This window comes from Thunnus albacares, chromosome 20 (assembly GCF_914725855.1).
Source record: "Thunnus albacares chromosome 20, fThuAlb1.1, whole genome shotgun sequence".
In the NCBI taxonomy this organism is placed as follows: Eukaryota; Metazoa; Chordata; class Actinopteri; order Scombriformes; family Scombridae; genus Thunnus; species Thunnus albacares.
In genome coordinates this window covers 25,811,504-25,833,641 of record NC_058125.1, presented here as the reverse complement: position 1 = coordinate 25,833,641, position 22,138 = coordinate 25,811,504, and the positions used below count along the sequence as shown (strand labels likewise).

At 38.4% G+C, this 22,138-nt stretch overlaps 2 protein-coding genes across 4 annotated transcripts; both read left to right on the top strand.

Annotated features, from left to right (window-relative positions):
- The first annotated feature begins 1,478 nt into the window (after positions 1-1,478).
- trim16 (tripartite motif containing 16) lies at positions 1,479-12,987 on the top strand. 3 transcript variants are annotated; one of them, XM_044337142.1, is made up of 8 exons: positions 1,479-1,553; positions 1,768-1,829; positions 2,131-2,950; positions 8,032-8,127; positions 9,362-9,595; positions 9,728-9,899; positions 10,263-10,358; positions 12,267-12,987. In XM_044337142.1, the coding sequence occupies exons 3-8, from the start codon at positions 2,258-2,260 to the stop codon at positions 12,872-12,874; spliced, it is 1,899 nt and encodes a 632-aa protein (XP_044193077.1). In that variant the 5' UTR covers positions 1,479-1,553; positions 1,768-1,829; positions 2,131-2,257; the 3' UTR covers positions 12,875-12,987. The 3 variants fall into 3 exon arrangements, with proteins under 3 accessions (XP_044193077.1, XP_044193076.1, XP_044193078.1); XM_044337141.1 differs by having other exon boundaries at positions 1,489-1,829; XM_044337143.1 differs by having other exon boundaries at positions 1,489-1,829; positions 1,938-2,950.
- Positions 12,988-16,091: 3,104 nt separating this feature from the next.
- Positions 16,092-20,865, top strand: tvp23b (trans-golgi network vesicle protein 23 homolog B (S. cerevisiae)). The gene is made up of 7 exons (XM_044337150.1): positions 16,092-16,193; positions 17,247-17,323; positions 17,937-18,081; positions 18,175-18,264; positions 18,463-18,588; positions 19,683-19,811; positions 19,907-20,865. The coding sequence occupies exons 1-7, from the start codon at positions 16,182-16,184 to the stop codon at positions 19,931-19,933; spliced, it is 606 nt and encodes a 201-aa protein (XP_044193085.1). The 5' UTR covers positions 16,092-16,181; the 3' UTR covers positions 19,934-20,865.
- The last annotated feature ends 1,273 nt before the right edge of the window (positions 20,866-22,138 follow it).

The window sequence follows — 22,138 nt, the reverse complement described above, 5'->3', positions numbered from 1 at the left end:
GATTTTTCTGAAAGCTCTGAAATATCCGACTTGGCGCTATTACTTCTATTACTGGTGCTGTTGGATATATGTGTGCAAATAAAAAATATAATCTAAATCTAATGTAAAACCAGTTGACAATTCAATACTTTATTTAAATCCAGATCAGATGCTAACAGCTAATTATGCACTCTCCATTACTTTATAGTTATTTGTGCAGTTTATGGTGCAAAAACAACATGTTGGTCTCTTTAGCTCTCAGGCATTCTGAACTTGATTTGTTTTCTACCCCGCTTCACCCCACTAACCCCACTCAAAGGCACATCATTGTCTTTATTGTAGTTTCAGTACATGAGGACACAGTTTTGTCTCACTGTTTTTTCTTGATAATACATTTTAACAAGAATTTTCATGAGCTAAACATTTTTTTAGTGCCTTTATTTTCTTAATTGTCTGATATTCCAGTATCCAAACATATATGCTGCTTATATTAAGTTGCTCTTAAAGTGACATTACTGCTTAAATAGATTATACTCACATAACCTACAATACAACTATCCATCATTTATTTGAGACCTAGTTCACAGACCTGGTAACAGCTACAGTATAATTTAAAAAAATCACTTTTTAAAACTCACACACATATAAGCTGTTTATCAAATTTATTTTTTGACTTCAAAATACAAAATACTTGAAGCTGCATTAACTGATTCTTTTGGCCACTTGGGGGCAGCAGAACAGGCTGTAAATACAGTATACTGGACTGAATTACATCACACATACATGTAAAGATTTTTGTGGCCAGAAAGTTTGCTGTTGCGAAAATTAATTGGAGACTATTTTGATAACTAATTGATCTTTTAAGGCTTTTTAAGCAAAAATGTCAGAAATTCTCTGGTAGCAGCTTCTCATATGTGAATATTTGCTAATTTTCTTAATTTTACATGATAATAAACTCAATATTTTTGGGGTTTTGACTGAAACAAATCATATGAATATGTTCACACTGAGCAATCAATGGATTATTAAAGAAAATAATGTTAGACCTATTGATAATGAAAATAATTATTGGTTACAGTCTTACAGTACTTCTATGGATGGATTAAAACATCCTTTCCCTCAGTTTTCTGTGTGCAGTGATAAACTTTACGACTAATGAGCTCAACAGAAACTAAAACAATTAAAACTAGATTTTGACAGATTCCCTCTTCAAGACCAGGACCAGAAGAGGGAGGATAGAGGACCTGTCGAAGCTGATATCGTATTTCAGTGGTGCAATTTTTAAAGAAAACTATGCAATTAATCAAATTACACGGAGTAAACTGAGCCTTTTGCAGCGCCTGGGCAGTTGCCTGCTTTGCCAACTTGGAAATCCAGCCTTGAATGTGGCAGACACAGATGAAATCCACATCTCTGATTGGCTGTTCCTCTCTGCACACACATGTGATTAATCATATGACCACATCAGAGCTGCTCTAAATGTTACACCCGTTCTTCACTGTGAGTAGGAGTGAGTCACTTGATAATGTCTCTTATTCTTTATTACAACAAAAAAAACCCTTTTCACACATACAGTAAGTTGTCTGTAAAGAGCAAATACTTCTCAAACTTTGATAACAGCAGGGTTTGGTCACATGGCAGCAGTATCTGCCCTGAAGTTTCATTCTCTCAATATTTGCATTTTCACTTGTACTTTGGACCGGCAGAAACGCTCACTTGATATGAAAGAGGAAGCAGGAGAACAGACGAAAGGCTGCAGTGATGATTTCCTCAATTTTTTTTATCAAGATAGTCTTAATCATTGGTGTGACAGATAACACAGAAGCACAGACGATGAGTTCATCAGTCAGGTAAGGAAAAAAGGCTGTAAACAGATAAAAGTTGTAAGTTTCAGTGTCATCTTAAAACACAGTGCATGTGGGAGAATGCAACTCTACACTTCTGTTCCTCGTTTGCAGCGTTGGCTCCACCCTGTGGCTCTCTTTGTCCTCCGGGGGAAAGGGGAGGGCAGTGATTGTGCATGGGGGTGTTTGTGTGTCTGCCTGCCTGCCTACTTGCCTGCTGGTTTGTCTGGTTGCATGTGAGTGCTGAAGTGGGCGGATAACATTTAGACTGAAACTATGCGGCTTGACTGACGTTCACATCATCTAGGTGTGGCTTTGTCGGCTCTTCAGTGTGATCCAGGAACTTGCTGGCTGTAAAAGTGCCTGAGCCAGTCACATTCAGGGAGCATAAGAGTGTGGAAGTGAAGCCGGGCAGACAGAGGACGACTGGAGACATGGCAGCTACAGCAGCTGAAGAAGCAGCTCCCATCTCCAAGCAGCAGAAGCTGTGCAGCGTCTGTTCAGGTGTCCTGAGTGGAGACCAGCCGGCAGCCTGTGGACACTCTGTTTGCGTTTCCTGCCTCGGGGACAAGAGTCAAGGATGTCCCAAATGCCTGCAGAGCCCTGACAAGCCTGAACCTGTCAAACAGAATGGAACAGAAGCTGAAGCTCCGGCGATTAAGAGCAAAGAGGAGCAAAATCAAGATTCAAAGACAACAGAGGAGATCAAAATACAACAAGATCTGAAGGAGTCTGAGGACCCCAAGAAGCCTGAAGAGGACAAGAAAGAGGAAGAGCCGCAGACAAACGGAGCAGAAGAGGAGGCGAAGGTGGAACCTTTGGGCCCCGACGACGTGGTGTGTGATTCGTGTATCGAGAGCCCCTGCAGAGCCCTCAAGTCCTGCCTCACCTGCCTGGTGTCCTACTGCGAGGCCCACCTCCGGCCTCACCTGGAGAACCCAAAGTTTCAGAACCACCGGCTGGTGGAGCCGCTCAGGGACATCGAGAGGCGGACATGCGAGAGCCACAAGTGGCCCCTGGAACTTTTCTGCTGCGCCGACGACTGCTGCATCTGTCAAGACTGTGTGACGGAGGATCACAAGGGCCACAACACCGTGCCTGTGGTGGAGGCTCGCAGACGGATAGAGGCAGGTGTTCTCAGATTTATTATTCCCCCTTCATTACAACTCCTTAACACTGCACATTCATACAGTACATTTATCTATATATATAGATAGATATATATATTAAGTTCATCTTTTACATCTTAGTCAGTGGTTCTCAACATTTTTTGGTTGTGATTCCTTAAAATTCTGCCCCCTCATCACAGGTCATAGTTCAGTCAGGACATGAATTAACCAAGAAGTGATATTTTCTTCTCCGATTTGTCCTCTTTTGAAGGTTTTTTAGGGGCTCGGAGAGGTTAAACTATGTGGTATTTCACAAGAAAACAAAGAGAAAGTGAAAAAGAATGAACACTGTTGTGTAACAGATTATTTTCTTCCTTATCTCTTTATAATCAGCCAGATCTTCAGTTTGGAAAATCACCGGTTCAAATCATTTACAAGCAAAATATCCATCCACTGGCTCCAGATTTCCTGCGTCTGTGTTTTATATCATTGTAAATTGAATATATTTTGGTTTTGGACTGTTAGTGAGACAAAACAAGCAATTTGAAGACCGGCTGTGGGAAACTGTGACTCAGCATTTTTGACATTTTATAAACAAAATTCTTAATTAAAAAGTATTTATCAAAAGATTAATGAAACTTATATCCACATGCAGCCCAAGTCTTCCATTAGGTGTACTTGAACACAACTCCACAACATTCTCAAATTACAGCAAGTCTCCTGTGAGCTTTTGTTATCTGACATCTAGCCTCAATGAGTGTTTTCATTCATTTCTTTTCTTTTTTTTTTTTGAGTCTCAGCAGGTAAATAGACATGAAAAGAATTCTTAGTGAGTGATAACATGAAGCAAAAAGAAAGTGGCCTCTTTTATTTGGTCTGTTTTTCAACTGATCATGAAAATCATTTCCACATTGGTGCTTCCGCACATTGAAGAAGAGATATTTATAGCGGCGTCTAACTGAGGGGCTTTGATGGATGCAACTTTCAACACCAGCAGTGAGAAGATTGAACTTTACACTCAAAATCCATCACAGTTGTTTTCACAGTGCCCCTCTTATTGCCTAAATCCAATTAAGACTAATTCGGGCTTAATATCCGCTGCAAAGATAATCAAATCATGAGCTTGCTTTCAGTGATTAACAAAATTTTTTTGGCTCTGCAGCATCCTGGAAACTTAATACTCAAATCTATTTTGCCCTGCTGACGCAGAGAAAGCTCAAGCTTCAGCTAAAGTGTCATTTGTCTCTCTTTTTGACAGTCGGGTGACCCTCAGGTTCAAGCATTCCAGTCCAGATTCCTGCAGAGATCTGTAGCTTTTAGCCTACACCTGTTATTTGCGGTGTGTTGTTGTAAAACCTCAAACAGCTTCATTAGAGCTGTAAGGCAAACACTGCTGGGATAGACCATAGAGTCAATAGAGTAGCTGAAAATACTGCATCCTACTTTCACTGTCTATGATCTCATTCAGCACATTTGTATTTACTGTCTTAAAGTGGACACAACATGCTTTTTGTGATTTTCTGTCATTTCTATACTCTTTTAATGTTGACTGTTAAAACTTGTCTGTAGATAATGTTGCCTTCAAGTCAAAAACCAGGGCCTCAGTCTGATCTGAATGCTCCGTTTGCAAATGAATCTTCCACATCGAACTGACATCAGATCCTTCGCTCATGCCCACAAAAGGCCGTCCATTCCATAGTTTTTGTTGCTAAGGCTTTTCCATGCGTTGTTCACATGGAAAAACTCTCAACTCTCAAACATTTCCCGTTTTTTTTTTTAAAGAGGTCTATGATTACAGAGATTTCCACAGGACAGGCAAGAAAAACATAAAAGACAATAGAGTGAAATAACTTCCTCTTCAGAGCTCATGTTCCACATTTGTTCAGTGCAAACTATCTATGACTTCTTGCTGTCGTCACACCTGAACTGTGCCCGTAGCTGTCAGTAGTTCTAGGATGCTGGTCGGTTTCGCTACTTGATAATATGAGAGCGCATAACTTGAAGCCTGACAAGATGGATTCTTGCATGATCTCATGGTCTCGCGAATCCAGCTGCCTCACAAGGTAACTCTGAACCCTCCTTTTAGAGAAAACTATTACATAACTCACATCTCTGTTTAGTTGAATCCTGACGGTCCACTGTAGATTTTCAGGCCTAAAGGTTTGAGAAGCGCGCTTGTAACTAGAGGGGCGCGGTTCAATCCCCCGGGCCGGCAGGATAAATCTAGGCGGGGAAAGTGAAGCCCCTCCCCTCGTTACCACCACTGACGTGCCCTTGAGCAAGGCCCTTGGCCAGCAGATCAGACTGTAGTTGTACTGGGCAGCTTCCAGGTATGAATGTGATCAGGGTGTTCCTGAAAAAGGGAGCGTTACTCTCGGTTAAAAAAAAAAAAGAAAGAAAATGATTTGGTTTCTGGGGCTTCAATCAAAAACAAAACATAAACCTGATATTTAATTTTATTACACATGTCTGGCACAAATTCCTCCACAAAAGATTGATAGCTGTTGATTTAGTGGCTGTGACAGATATCTGTCATGGTGCCAGACGATGACTGTTTGTGTCTCTGGTGACGTTAGCGTCCACTTGTCATCACCGAGCTTCTGTTTTGGGATTAGATACAACATGTGTACAAGTTACTCAGAGCTTAAAGGGGTAGAAAAGCTTTAAAATAATAATTGTCACTGATGAAGAAAATATTAAAATCAAGTTATAGGGATTTTCTTCTGATGAAGATAAATATTGGATGATATAAAGAATATACTTACAGTGACTGTTATTGTACATTTTATATTATTTATAGTTTTGAGAGACGTTTGCATCTTCAATCGCAGCCTAAATCTGTTAAGTTCAATCCTCCGTCTGACTTCCCTTTTAATCTCATGAGTTTTATTTGACTACATAAAGTCAGTAAGGATCGAATGTGCTTTTCTATAAAAGCTTTTTAATTGTTGTAATTAAAACAGTAGACAATAAAAATGCATTAAATAATCTTGCAATATTTATGGGGAAGATTAATCAATTTAATTAACTCGGCCTTCATATAATCAAGTAGCGAAACAAAATTATCTCATGTATCTGTTGTTTTTAGTCACAAATTACTAGTCCCGCCAGGAAGATATGAAAGCGTGAATAATCATTTTGAGCTCTGGACTTGAGTTTTGCAATATTTCTTAGCTGGAAAAAACATGTACAGGTCAGTGATTTAATATGCTGATTGAAATGCATAACCTGGTCAAATATAACACCAATATTTCTTAAGTTAGCTGACGAAAGGGACCCAATACTCTTAGCAACCTTGGGAGCTATACCGTCAGAAGCAATGATGAGAACCTCTGTCTTGTCAGTATTAAACTGTAAGAAGTTGTTTCACATCCAGTCCTTAATGGCAGTCAGACAGTTTGTCGGGGTTATCAGGCTTAAAAGAGACATAGAACTGAATATCGTCAGCATATAAAGCAAACAAAATAGACCAAAACAGAACCTTGAGGCACACCACAGGAAAGAGCAGCAGTTTCGGACGTGTAAGGACCAAGAGACACAGAGATACTCCTATCTGAGAGGAAGGAGAACAGGTCCAAGGCGTTCCCTGAGACACCCACACACTGTCTGAGCCTTTCAATCATTATGATACTGTGATCCACAGTGCACTAAGATCCAGCAGCACTAAAATGGAGCACTCACCCACATCAGAAGACATCATTATATCATATGAAACTCTGCTTCTGATAGAAACTTGATTGGAATTTATCTAAAATGTTGTGTGCAGTCAAGACAGCAGTGAGCTGTTCGGCAACAACTTTCTCTAAATTTTTAGAAATGAAAGGCAGCTTGGATATAGGCCTGTAGTTATTGGGACTGTTTGGATCAAGGTTAGTTTTTTTTCAGGTGGAGCTGAACAACTGCATGTTTTTAGTAAGCAACCAGATTGCGGGGAGTTGTTTATAATAGAAACCAGGCATGGACTAATACACTCAAGTGCATTTTTAAGCACAGAAGTGGATAAAATGTCAACAGGACAGGAGGAGGATCTCATACTAACCACCAGATCAGTGAGGTCCTGTATGGAAATTTGAGCTCTGATGACGATGTTGTTAATAGCGTCAAACAGGACTTTGGGGTTGTGTTTAAAGGTGGAGATAAGGTTGGAAAAATAAGATGCCCTCGCATCTTCAATCATGTTGTTTAGCTCGGTTAAAAGGTCTTTGAGGTAAAGACGGTGAACATCGAGCTTGGTGGATTTCCACACTCGCTCTGCCCTCTGACATCTTCATTTAACCAGGGAGATGAATTTATGGAGGAAACAGATCGCAGTTTACAAGGAGCCACTTTATCCAAGATGGTGGAGCAATGAGTGTTAAAAGATTGGACTAGACAACCTACGTCTGCTTGAAGAAAACAACACCGCACTGCTTTTGGGTTAAAAGCTGCACAAAACTTTTCAGCTGTGAGATGATTTAAGATTTAATTTATTTAAACTTTTACTGGGCAGAGAATCTAAGTTAAAAGACAGGTCAGTAACAGGCAGGCAGCACCTCAGAACAAACAGAGTCAATAGGTAAACCATGTGTAAAAACATGTAAAGAGGAGTTGGGGGAAGAGGACATCTCTGCCTTATACCCCTCTCAAAAATAAATTCCTCATACATTAAATTATTATTGGAATCCAGGCTGTTTAGTATTTAATAACTCTTCAAACTGTAGCTTTTTTCCCTAACATAGACTTGATGCCCACCACACTGTCTCAAGCGAAGAAAACGTCCCCCGAGGGTCTAAAACTTAATGGAAAATGGAAAGTCAGCTTCAGCTCCAGAGCTGCCTGAACTTGCCAAAGGAATTCAGGCTTGAAACAGAAAACAAGTCAATTCTGCAAAAAAAAAACCAACACAATTGTCTGAGCAAAGGAAAGGATGTGTGACCCCACACAGAGTTGAGGAAACTAGGAAACAACAGAGTTTTCCTGAAACGACCTAAAGGTTTACATCAGCCGAATACACGTGTTTTCTGTTAGGATCTGACATATTTCCAGCATGACAGCATGAGATGAGGTTTGTGAGGAAACATGCGGGCTGTAATCTGTTCTTTTCTTGTTCATGTTCACAGAGGGAACTGAGAGACAAGCAGACCGAGATGGTGAAGACGGTGACCGCGGCGGAGAACGCCATCAACAAACTGCAACTCAACACCGTCTCTATCGAGGTAAACACACTTGTGACTAATCTGAAATGAGCTCACCGCGTGTGTCACAAGAATGTCACAATGTGTATTTAACACACGAGTTGGCGGCTGCTATTTTTGGCTCGAGAATCCACCGGCTTGTAAGCCCCGAGGTATCGGAACCTCCCAAACCAGACAGGTTTCCCCCGAGGTGTTCAGTTCAGGTCTTTATTGTCCCACAAGAGGACAAAAATGATCAAATTTAAAACCATGAAAATACAGCATGATAGATAAAAGACATTAAAAGTGCCAGTACTACAGTATACACACAATTCAGGCCATAAGGATGTATGTTAAAGGATAGGCTCACAATTTTTCAAGTATGTCTTAAAACAACAGTCAGGAGCCCAAATAAACAATGAAACAAGTTTTTCTTGCTGTAATGATTCCTCATTGTTCATGCTGAACATTAGAAGATCTCCAAATGTGCTTCCAACGTAAGTGATGGGAGCCAAAAGCCAGGACTCAGTTTGGACAAAAATGTATTTAAAAGTTGATGTGAAGCTTCTATTCAGCTTCAGCAGTCTGAGTTAGTCATATCAAGTGGATATCTGACACATTTACAGTCTTTTTAGCATCAGATTCCCTCTTTGTGTCTCAACAGTTTTTCCTTGTTGAGCTGTGGTGGAAGTATAGTAACAAAAACTTTTTGCACAGAAGGAGGATTTTAGATTTGATCCCCCATCTCTTCCATTCTATGTACATTATGAAATTGGGCTCCTGACTGTTGTTTTATGACAGACTTGTGAGCCTATCCTTTTTAAAGACAAGGAAAACCCGCAAGAAAAATAATGAAAACCTGAACCTGTTGCACCAACTTTTTGGAAACCTGTATCTCTGAGCAGAGGGCAGGATATCAAATTCCTTTTAAGAGAGGATGGTCTTGATTCAGCTTTGATAAATGTCTGACAGAGATGGTTGCCTTGACAATATTTCCCAAATTGATTCCTGTTTTAAATTCCAACAGATCAGTGAGAAAGTGATGGATCTGTAAAATAGCACCATCAGGACAGGTGTGCGAGGGGATGTTTGTCATGTTGTTGAGAGTGTTTGAGGAGCAACAAAGCATTCCCTGTTTGAGCTTGTACTCATGTGAAGTGACGGGGATGTTATGTTGCAGCTCTAATATGCATCACTTCCTCTCGCAGAATGTAAAGAATGTAAAAAACGCTCAGTCCAATCGGCACAATCTGAAGTTAAAAGCTTTATCCCACAGCATTCGGTGACCGAGGTACGAGCGGTGATCGAAAGCCAGTTCGAGGAGCTGCAGGCGGTGGTGAAGAGGGCAAAGCAGGAGCTGACGGAGATCCTGGAGGTCGAGGAGAATCAGGCCCTGAGGCAGGCCGATGGCATCCGGGTTCACCTGGAGCAGAGGTGCACGGAGCTGAAGAAGACGCAGGCACAGGTGGAGAAGCTCTCCAAGAACAAAAACGATGTGGACTTCCTGCAGGTAACACCACCAGGATCAAATCTCAGACATGGGTTGAAAGTTCAAGGAGAACACCGAGATGAAAGTCTCGCCCGAAGGCTACAAATATCCTCATGTTCTTATCCGTTAAAGGGCTCTGTGTTTGTTTTACAGGAGTATTCAGAGTGGAAGAAAGAGGCCACTGATAACTCTCTGCCTGGGATCTACATCGGCCTGATGGACCGTCTGAATTCCTTCAGCCGCGTGATCGTCGACTCCACGCAGGAGCTGTGCGCCATGCTCGTGTCCTCGTACATAGAGAAAGTTAAAGAAACATGCAAGAATGGTGAGTTCACACTCTGTAACATCAGCACAAAACCGGCCTCCAGATGGAAACAACATTCCAGCAGCAAATTGTAGATGTACAAGCAGTTCTCTGGCTGTCGGGGCGTGTTCACACATGTGGAGAATTTTCCGCCTGAGTGTGCGGAGCTCAGGTGCGCAGCGGTGGCCAAGCAGAGATATAAAAGCTGTCTAAATATAAAAGCCACATGAGCTTCATACGTCACCTCTTCTATGTGTCACAATTTAACATAAACTAGGTCACCTGCAGGAGCTGCTCCACTTGTTTCCCCTCTGATGTGAAACTAATTTTCAAGCAAATAAAATCCAAACTGTGATTTATATATATTTTTTCTTTCCTTTTCAGATAAAATGGGAATAAAGACAACAGTTCATGCGATTGTTGCAGCAAAACATGACATGTCATTACCAGATCCAGAGACTCGTACAGACTTCCTCAAGTGTAAGTGTCTTTTAAATATATTTAATATTTAATATGTAGTAATATAATACGGCCAATGTTTGAATATGGGCCAATGCACTCAGAGACCGCAGTCATGGCTACAGTCCAGATGTTAGAAATACTGTGGTCATGAGTCCCAGTCCTCCCAACCCACATCATAAAATCAGTGCATGTGAAGCATTTCGGGGAGCAGCTACTGCGGCTCTGGATCAGATAAATTAAATTCTATTATAAGGTTCAGTTAGGTGGCCTGAGGGCTGAATGAAGTGCAATCACAGCTCTTTGTTCCTGCCTGGGTTTGCTTAGAAATGCCCGTTTCTTAACCTTTTTCTGCCTAAACCCCATCGTTTTGGATGCCAAACAAACATTCATGCCGCCTCGCCCCACCTCCATCCTCAACCTGTAAATCAGTGAACTCACATCAACCGCTTGAAACAGCACAAGAACAACCTGCATGTTTCTCTTAATTCATGACACATTTGCAGAAAGTATCCTGAATTCCTGTCGTTCACCATTAATCACTTATCAAGTCACTACGACTTTATGTGATTAATTAAAACTTAATAGATCATCAGTTGATTCATGTTTGTTTACATTAATTAATGTGCCGGCACATTAAGTGGGTTTCAGTTATTGGAGACCCGTCAGCACACTCTACTCAAATGACAATTAATTTACTAATTAATAATGTTTTGATTTCACTTCACTGGATTTCTAACTTCAGTAACAAATGCGAACTTGTGTCATGTCATCGTACTCGTTAGCAAATTAATGTTATAAATATAATAAAACAGTAATAATAAAACAATAAATACATTTATAAAAAAAAAAACTTAGGTTATCAAGATGTTTTCATCTGATGAACAAATTGATGAATAAAAAGCTTTGTATGTCTCTGAGAATAAGCACTGATCTGATTTGGTGGTCTATATAATTTATAATATATAATTAACGTTCCTTAACTGATGATCCATTAAGTGTTCACTTAACACAAACTGCAGAGTCATAGTGACTTGATTATTTGTTAAAGGTGAGCCACAGGTATTCATCATGAGTCACGCATTAGTTAAAGATCCAGTCATGTTTTAAGATGTATTTAAAATACTTTACTTTCACAAAAAAAGTCAAATTATCTTTATCTTTAAATCCTTTCAGTTCATTCTCCTTCTTCTCCTTCATTAAGTTCCAGAGTCTATAAACATGCAGATATATTTCATTTAAGAAGTTAAACTTGTGTAAGTTGAATATTGGACCTTACAAAATATTTGTGATGTCACAAATTATACTCGTAGACCCCTTTTTTTTAAAAAAAATTGGATTTTTAATGACTTCAGAGAAACTTTCTACTTTCAGCAGATTAAATGTGAAAACAGACTTCGAGTGTCAAACTCTGCACATACATCATCCTGCTCAGTGAAGCTCAAACATTCGACTGTAAGAGCAAGAAGAAGAAGAAAAACATATTTTTGAGTAGTCGGGGACTTCAAGCGTTGCTTTATTGTTTCGTACCCTTATTATAAAGCATTAACCTTTAAATTTCTTTGTCTCTGAACTCAACAGACAGATCGGCTTCTTCATATTTGCTCGATTCACACCATCTGTTTTTCTATCAACAGTCTGACCATCTTTTACAAGCATTAGAGTACTTGTAGTCGGTTATTGTTCCCAAATGAATCACGTTCATTCAGCTTTATGTCTGCACATTTCCTCTTTGGCAATGGCCCAATATCCCCAGTATGGATCCACCGGTTTAGAAACTGTAAACTGCCCCTTTTGTTTCTGAAAAAAAAAACCTTTAAATTCCCAGAGAAAATATAAAAGGTGTGAATATCTCCAGTAGTAGTTTCAGTCTTGACTACAGTGTGTTTACATTTTACATGAGTAAACATGCTCACAATCCTCCCACAGATGCCGCCCAGGTGACTTTCGATGCTGAAACAGCTCACAAGTTTCTGCGCCTGACAGAAGAAAACAGGAAGGTGACTAATACCACACCCTGGCAACATCCTTATCCTGATGTACCTGAGCGGTTTGAGAACTGCCGCCAAGTGCTTGCAACAGAGAGCTTCTATCTGGGACGGCACTACTTCGAGGTGGATATCAGCGGCGAGGGCACTCACATCGGCCTGACCTACAAGAGCATCGACCGCAAGGGCAGCGAAGGCAACAGCTGCATCACGGGAAACAACTTCTCCTGGTGTATCCAGTGGAATGGACGCACCTTCTCCGCCTGGCACAGCGACGTGGAAACACCTCTCAGCGTGGAGAAGTTCACCCGTATCGGGGTGTACGTGGACTACACGCAAGGTCTCCTCGCTTTTTACGGCGTGGACGACGCCATGACGCTCATACACCAGTACAAAGCAGAGTTCCTGGAGCCTCTTTACCCGGCTTTCTGGTTGTCCAAGAAGGAGAATATCGTCGCCTTGGTGGCACCTGGGGAGCCGTTACCGCTCAAAAGCCCCTCTCCTCCCACGTCACCTGCAAACGGAGTTGTTTCAAAAACAGCAGCGTAGCAATGATTACAAGTCGGTTTTCCTGCATCATTTAAGTTTTCCTCTCTGTAATCATTCCTCCTGTTCATACTGGATATTAAAAAGATCCCTTTCAGATGTGCTTTCAATGGAAGTGATGGAGGCCAAAATCCACAGTGTGTCCACACGCTGAAGCTTCATATTAGCTTCAGATAAACTTTTAAATACATTTTTTGCACAGAAGGAGGACTGTGGATTTTGTCCTCCATCACTTCCATTGTAAGGTCATTATGAAGGGATCTTCTAATGGTCAGTATGAACAGGAGGAATGATTACAGCAAGAAAAACAGGTTTAATGTTCATTTGGGCTCCTGATTGTTGTTTTAAGACCGACTTGAAAAATTGTGAACCCGTCCTTTAAGTGACAATTATGAGAGTATTGTATAGTTGTATAAAATGTTTATCTTCCAACAATAAACCTCTTATTGAAACTTAAAGGGACAAAAATCCAAATATGGAAAGCCTTATCAGAGTTAAAACTGTTTACAGCAGTCTGTCTTTAGAAAACGTCATGTATATTTGGGCTCAAGTCATATTTATACTCTTGTGTACGTTTGGGATCACTGTTACTTTTCATTACACTGTGAAGCCAGAAGTTTCTGTTCTTTAGTGTATGCAAATAAAATATGCAAAAAAGAAAAAAAACAAAACAAAACAAACAAACAGAGAAAAACTGTCTGCTTTTGTTCACAGTTTCAGCTGCATCATATCAAGAGGAGTGTGTTTGACTATTCTGACCTGTGGTACAATTTCTTTGGAAATTGTCTGATGGATAAATGGGAAATCTGCCAAAAAACAGTGAGAGTAGATCACACAGATTAGAGTCAATTTGGCTGCCTCAGTGACGGCATGTAAGAGTTAAAGAATAAAGAATGTCATCGTCAAATAAAGCTGAGTCCATGTTCTTATGACACACCACTACTGATATACAAGAGAGCAAGTCAGAATCACAACTATAATGTCTGTAGTTAATACATAATAATTCAAGCTTTAAGGTAGAATCTGTCAGTCTGTACAGTATATCAGTATATAAGGGAATGAAACAGCCTTCCGTCAGTGTTCGGTATGGACAATGAAAGCAACAAAAACAGGTAAGAAACATGTACAGAAGAAGCAGGTAAAAATGATGATAATCTTCTAGTTTTTCATTGTTGGGTGATAATAAAGTGCAGCTCCAAACATAAACAGGTGCAAATGAACATGGAAACTTTCATGCATTAATTAAAAAGTTTCTTCACACTTCAAAACAACATCCAGATGTTGCACAGCGCATGTTTCCAAAGCCTACACAAACACGAAATGTTATAAATGTATTAAGTAACATCGTGCAGGTATAGACCGAATAACAGTTTCAATATGTCAATGTAACAACTTAGCATTACATATGTGGCTCTACTGGAGTAGACAGATAATATGTTGGGACTTTTTCAGGGAATTTTGCCTCAATGTTTTTCAGGTCTACTCACTCGCACCACCACACTGGCTTCCTTTACTTTGTTTCATCTGTCACAGGCTGGCAAGACTTACCAGCACACAATTTATTTAAGACATCTGTTTTAAACTTAACAAAACATTTTCTTTTATCACAGAGTTTCCAGAGGACCAGAGTAGAGAGTTTGTGAGACAGCAGGGAAGACAGCTGTGGATGTAGTGTTTCTAACTGTACCTACCAAGACACACATGGTGCTGGGTCTTTACAGTTATTGTAAATTACATACATAAACAGTCAGGCCTAATTCATCAGTTTGAAAGAATGCAGCAATCAAGAGGCACCACATGGTTAAATGCCAGATGTCTTATCAAAGCATGAAAAGACTTACTTAAATTTTCTAAAATTAAAAGTGTCGTAAAAACAAAAAACAGGATTTTTAAGCCTCTTTCCACTTTTATTCGATACAGATACAAATAATTTTGCTGCCTCAACAAATACAGATACAAATACTGAGATCTCTGCACATCCCTACAAGATATGTGATACCAGTACAAACAATAGTAAACAATAAGTAAAAAATCCAAGACACTTTGAGTCCTGAGTTTATTAAATACATGTTTTCCTGTGGATGATTAGAAGAGATGGTTAATCTTTGTACAGTGCACACATGAAACATGCACAGTAGCTCATACTGGTCCCATAAATTGAATTCTACATTATAAATCATTGTGGTATTGTTTTGTTGGATTTGTATTCACCAGTAATGATGTACACAACATGATCACATTCTGTCAGTAAAAAATGCAACAATTCATGTAATAAATTTAATTTGACTTGTGTATTGTGCCTCCTTTCTGCCATTGTTAAAAGTCTATTAAAATGCTAAATATCTGGGTTATAAATACCCACTAACAGTGTCAGGGGAAAAACATCCAAATCATATGATAGTATTACTTACTGTATGTATGATGTGTACATATACATTGAATTATTTCAACACTTCACTGAGTCTTAATGACATAGAAATCCAACATGCTGTACAGTAGAAAGTATCACTGTATTAACAGCAATGTGCAAACAACAAAAACAAACAAACAAAGGAATTAAGATTAATTTTGGTGACAGATTTCTTCAGACAAACATTTCTGTATAAATTTTAATTACTGACATGCATTTCTTATTCGTTACAAATTTAAAAGACTCAAATAAAATACAGTTTCAATTAGAAACAATTTCAAAGATGGGGTTGAATTAAGAAATTTAGCTTCATGGATTTGAAATTTACAGACATTAAAAAAGTTAACAATAGTGCATAAATTGTTATATTTACATTCAAAATAAGTGATAATATTTTTCCCTTCAATGATAATTGCATGTCTTGTTTTGCACAATATATGTTTCCCAAAGTCTTTCCAAAATGTAATACTATGTGGACAACTGTAAAACAAATGAGTTACACTTTCTTGCATAAAGTACGTTTATTATCAACATGTAAAAATCTTCAAATAAACGTTCCAAGCGTTTGTTGGATACATGTTATGTAATATTTCAGATGTATTTCTCTAATTTTGTTTGTGATAAAGAATCTAAAAGGAACATTTGATGTCTGTAAAATGAGAGCTTCAAAAAGATTTTCCACATAGTGATATTTTCCTGGTATTGTACAGGTATTCTCTAATATGTCTACTGGTGCATCTGTTGCTCATAATATCAATAAAATTTGGGCAGCAAGCTTCGAACGTGACCACGTCAATGACGTAACAATTCACGTTCTACGCTTTGTCACCTGACCAAAATGTAAAGTGACGTGTGTTCCAACTGAGCATGTAACCAGGAAGTGGATGCTGAAATTTCAACATGTTAGCAGAAGTAAGTGGCAAATATTAACGTTATCGTTATTCTTTTATTTGCTACGTAGAATATATTTTACAGCAAATATGGCGTCACTTAAAGTGGCTGAAAAAGCCTGAAAAAATTATATTTCTCTTGTCCCCGTTGAACAGCTGTCGTGCTATTGTTGCTATGCTAGCACACTAGCTTTACTAACTTATCTATTTACATCTCTGCACTGCTAATGTTAACTTAGCGTCACATCACCACTCACAAAACCCACATAATGTTTTGTTATATGGGGAGAAAAATGTGGTTTCACCCTTGTAGATGTGTGTTCGAACTTTACTACCACATTCAGCTAAGCTAACGTTAGCCCGCAGCTCCAGTGTTTTGAGTGTAACAGTCAACTTACACGTCGACGTTATTCATCAATAAAATCACCTAAAAATAATCTGCAGTCTCAAATGAATGCAATGACAGCACTCCGGCAGAGAAACTTGACGTCTTCCGCTATCACGTACATTAAATATCTTTAAGTAGAGCGAGTAATTGTCATAAAATAGCATAAAGTGACAAGTTTATTACTACGATGATTATTTATGATGATAGTTATTTATTAAACGACGTTTGTGAACTCGTACAAGCAATTATTATATTTACTGAATGCGAGATGACTTAGTGAACAAAGTACTGGTAATTAAAGGACTTGCTCACAATCTTTCAAATGTGTCTTAAACAACAATCAGGGGCCCATATGAACATTAAAACCTGTTTTTCTTGCTGTAATCATTCCTCCTGTTCACTTAAGTGCATTATGAAGGGATCCTCTAATGGTCAGTATGAACAGGAGGAATGATTACAACAAGGAAAACCTCAGACAGACTTGAATAATTTTGAACCCGTCCTTTAAGCAGTGTAGTAATCTTAATAAGTACACGGATTCTCGATTAAAACATGCTGTTAACATTCAAGCTCATGTGATCCAGGACCAGTTCATATGTGTATGTGATGAAATGTGACACTTTTAGCTGAGAGGATTTTGTGCTCTAAGTCTCTAAGGGTTTGGCTTCTTCCTTATTGATCCCTCAGGATACCAATGATGAAGATGTGTCTCTGTTCGACGCGGAGGAAGACGCAGGGAAAAGGTCAAAGAAGACAAGTATCAAGTAAGTTAACAGAGGACAGCTGACCTTGAACGTCCCTCAGCGCTCGCTGAGCAGTTGAACCACAGTTGGACAGTAGAGTTGTAACCAACTATTTTCATAATCATTTTACTTTAATTTTATTCATCCATTATTATTTTTTAAGCAAAAATACCAAACATTTGCTCAAATGTGACGATTTCATACTTTTCTTTGTCATATATGATATAAAACTCAATATTCTGGGGTTTTGGACTGTTGGTTGAATACAACAAGAAATGTAAAGGTTTTAAAGATTATAATGACCATTTTTCACTATTTTCTGGCATTTTTTACACTAATAAAGTAAATAGGTAGAGCTGTAATGTAAGTATTTTCATAATAAATTACTTGTTGATTAATTGTTAGCTGTTAAGTGATTAGTCGATCAACCATTTTGATAATCAAACAATCAATTTGTTCATTTTTTTAAGCAGGGTGCAGCTTCTCAAATGTGAGGATTTGAAGCTTTTCTGTCATACATGATAGTAAACTGAATATTTTTTTAGATTTTGGAGCTTTTGTTTAGAATTAATACACATTTACCATTTTAGATAAAACATGTTTAACATTAAATGTGTTGAAACTATGTTACCAGGCATCCGGTGGCGTCCTTCTTCCACCTCTTCTTCAGAGTTAGCGCCATCCTCGTCTACCTGCTCTGCGAGATCTTTAGTAGAAGTTTCATCGCCTGCATGGTCACGATAATCCTCCTGCTCTCATGTGACTTCTGGACAGTAAAGGTGAGCTATTTACTACTTTTACAAGATGAATTATGTTACATTTATAACAGAAAGTCTTTAAGACCAACAATATCCTTTATGTATTTTTTACAGAACATCAGTGGGAGGTTGATGGTCGGTCTAAGGTGGTGGAACCAGGTGGATGATGATGGACGAAGCCACTGGGTGTTTGAGGCGAGGAAGGTAAGATGCCCCCTTTAGCACGTTGCTTTGTGTGCTTTGGTGTTACAGTAGTTGTTCTGTCCCACACATGGATCCTTGACCCCCCACGTCATACTGACCTCTTGTACAGTTGGGGTCATTGAATACACTTGTTTACTGTCAGGAAGCTTTATGGTATTCGCAGATGTCTTAATGGTGAGAATATCCTGTTTTGTTCAGGGTACTGGGAAGCAACAAGCGTCAGATTCTGAGTCTCGAATCTTCTGGCTCGGCCTGATTGTTTGTCCGGTCATCTGGGTCATCTTCGCCTTCAGCACCCTCTTTTCCTTCAAGATTAAATGGATGGTAAGTCCTCAAATGCAAAAAAAATAAGGCTGGTATCATTATTTATTTTTTCTTATTGTCAACAAATCCCATGAAAACACCAAAAACAAACCCCAGTGTTAGTCCACCTATCAGTACTTCTAGCTTCCCTAGCTTGTGTGTGGCACTCAGCCCCCAAGATGTAAGTCTTTAAAAACAATTTAGAAATATGTAGTTTAATCTTTTAAAAAGTCTCAGTAATTTCCTAAAACAGCTGGGCACTGTAGTTACTAATTAACGTTACTCAAACAGGAGGACATAGTTCATTTGTTGGGACTATTTTCAGCGGTGGATGAATCCACATTTGGTGCTCTAGGGAGTAGTTCTGGCAGCGGGACGGTTTGTGTGGGATTGAGTTAAAATAAACAAACTACAGCGTGTGTGTGTGTGTGTGTGTGTGTGTGTGTGTGTGTGTGTGTGTGTGTGTGTGTGTTGATGGTGATGAAGGAACATGTCACCCAGGGCATCAGTGTGAAATGTACTTAAAGTACCAAAAAATAAAAGTTATGTTAAAGTTAGTTATTCTGCAGAATTCAGGATCATGATTATTATCGTATTAGAATCTAATTATTAATGCATTCATGCTCACTTTAATATTGAACTTGGAGAAGTTTTGTCTAATTTTAATCACTTTATATACTGTTGGTTAGTTTGTGAATGTCTGATCACTGATATCATAGCAGATATTTAGTGTTATTGATCTGAATCTGCAAATTAACAAGTAACTAAATTTTTCAAATAAATGTAGCGGAGTAAAAATGACAATATTTGCCTCTGAAATTTAAGTATAAAATAGCAGAAAATGGAAGAACTCAAGTAAAGTACATGTACCTCAAAATTGTACTTAAGTACAGTTCTTGAGTTAATTTACTTGATTACTTTCTGCTGTGCTTTTCAGTCATTTTTGGACAACAGTAGAGCTGTGGCAGAGAGGCGTAAGATAGACTTTTTAACAGGATACAGTCATTGTTGGTTTTGGTCTTTTCATGAGGTTTGTTGACAATAAGAAAAATAAAAGAATATCACCAGACTTTTCCTTTAACAAGGTTTAACTCTGACTGTCATCCTCCACACAGCCTGTAGTGATCATGGGTCTGGTGTTGCAAGGAGCCAACCTCTACGGCTACGTGCGGTGTAAAGTAGGAGGCAAGACCAGCTTAAAGAATATGGCTACGAATTATTTCGGACGACAGTTCCTCAAACAGGTGACTTTTTTTTTTTTAGTATAACACATTGATAATTGTGTTGTTTGTCGTTGCTCCAGAAAATCTTACAAATGTCTTGTGTTTTTCATCCTCAGGCGCTGTCTAAAGAGGAGGAATCGTAGAGCGCAGCTCTTCGATTTGAACATGTTTTACATCATTCTTAACGCTATAATATATATATATTCCTTCAGCAGCAGGCGGATACAGAAACTAGGGCTGAACAATTTTGAAAAAAATATCTAATTGTGATATTGCGATATGATTTGCAATATTAGAAGGAATGATCATTTTTACATTTTTCTCATTTTAATCGAAAAACACTAAAATGATTATGGTGTGATTTTTTTTTTTTTTTTTTTTTTTTGCAGGGATCTGTACCAATCAAAGATGTTTTCTTAAATCTGTAGAACATAATGTGTAGGCCTGGACGACAATATTTAGTTTTAAATGGTAATTTGACACACATTTCACCTCCTGTGATTTGAAAATTGCAGTAGTCCGTATTGTGATTTCGATAACATTTCGATGAATTGTTCAGCCCTAACAGAAACCTTTTTTTTTCCTTTTTTTTTATCATGAATGGAATACACGTTTTTGAATTTTCTTCTTTTGTTTAGTTTTTGCCTCCTCTCCTCTGACTCTGTACCAGCTCAGAGGGTTTATAATGGCTACAGACTGGTGGCCCTTGTACTCTATTCTCTAATTAAACCCTCTAAAGACTTTAAACTAACGTCACCTGCCTGCTCAGCGTAAATGCATGACTGAGAGGGTGCAAGGGCTCCAGATGTTCAACTGCGTAGTTTTTTGATGTGTCATACAGTCTCAGAGAACCCTCGGATATCTTAGTTTGTTTACGTTGCCTCCTAACTTTAATCTTTATAATATTAAAAATGATGTTTGTGAGAGGTATTGTGCAAACATTTTTGTTTGTATAATATAGAAGGTTGTAAAGTAACAGTGTAAAGTATTCCAGGAGATTTGTAAATATGTATGTAAAGAAACAGTATGTGGAACATCTTCTTTTGTGCAAATACATTTGTAACATTTTTCCGAACAGTGTGGAAGTTTTTATTATTATTATTATTATTATTATTATTATTATTATTATTATTATTATTATTATGAGCTGTTGAACAAACGACTGAAGAAATGATATATTCTTCATTATTAGTTTGAGAACCATTCAGAGGTTTAAACAATAGAGACATCTATATCAACATCAATAGAGTGCATCTGCTTGGAGGACCACATGTACATGCAGGGTTTCAACCCAACACCACAGCAGCTGATTGAACAGAAAGCACACTGTAGAGACAGGAAGAGTAGGCTAGTACCACATGCTAACAAAGACTTCTGTCAAGCACAAATCAACTAAATGGAAATGGCAACTACAGAGTTGTTACAGCACGTTTCACAACACAAACACTACATATGGTAATAATGAATGAAAAGGTCGTTCTGCTTATTGTTCACTGTGTGCGCCGCCATATTGCTGTGACGTCAGGAATTCCGACTTGAATGACCATTCCATTGCGGTTTTCCATGTTTTCCAGCATTAACCCAACAGTTGTAAATGTATTGGGCAGTTGCAAATCAATGAGCAGATCTGCTTTATGGAAATAATTGATGGCACTGACAAATGCCATTGCGCTAACTATTGCTAACTACTCCTAAGTTAGCTAACTAACCATAAAGACAAACTGACAGACAGACAGGCCAACAAATAAAGAAACAGACACAGCTACACAGAGAAATATAACTAAGGCTATAAAGCTACAATTATGGTAAAATACAACAATGTTTATCGGTTTGCCACTCAGAAGATAAAAAGGCATTTAGTGTGTCTGCCTGGAGGATCATTGTCCTGTTTTAGAAACAGCTTAACTTCTTGAACTTTGAGCCCAAAATTAATTTATTTGACAAAAAATATATGGCAAACAGTGTGGTTAATCAACATTGTCAGGAAATGACTCAGAAGACTATGAAATATCTTAAAAATGCCAAAATACACTTGAGGGGGACTTTAAAAGACTTTTGAATCAATGTGATTAAGTACCAACTGAAACATTTCTATCAGTTATTTAATGTATAAACACTCCTGTCTGGAAAAAAGCTACATAAACTTGTGAAGAAATTAAAACTATAATCAAATTTAATTCTTCTTAATTTCAGCGACCCCAAGTGGTTTGTTTAGGCATAAACAATATCAGTATATATCAGTATATATATGATAGACCCCAAAGTATTTACACACCTCTACAAGTATTAGCGCTACTATGAGTGAGATTATTTTATTATTAGTTTAAAAACGGGATATTTTATTTGCC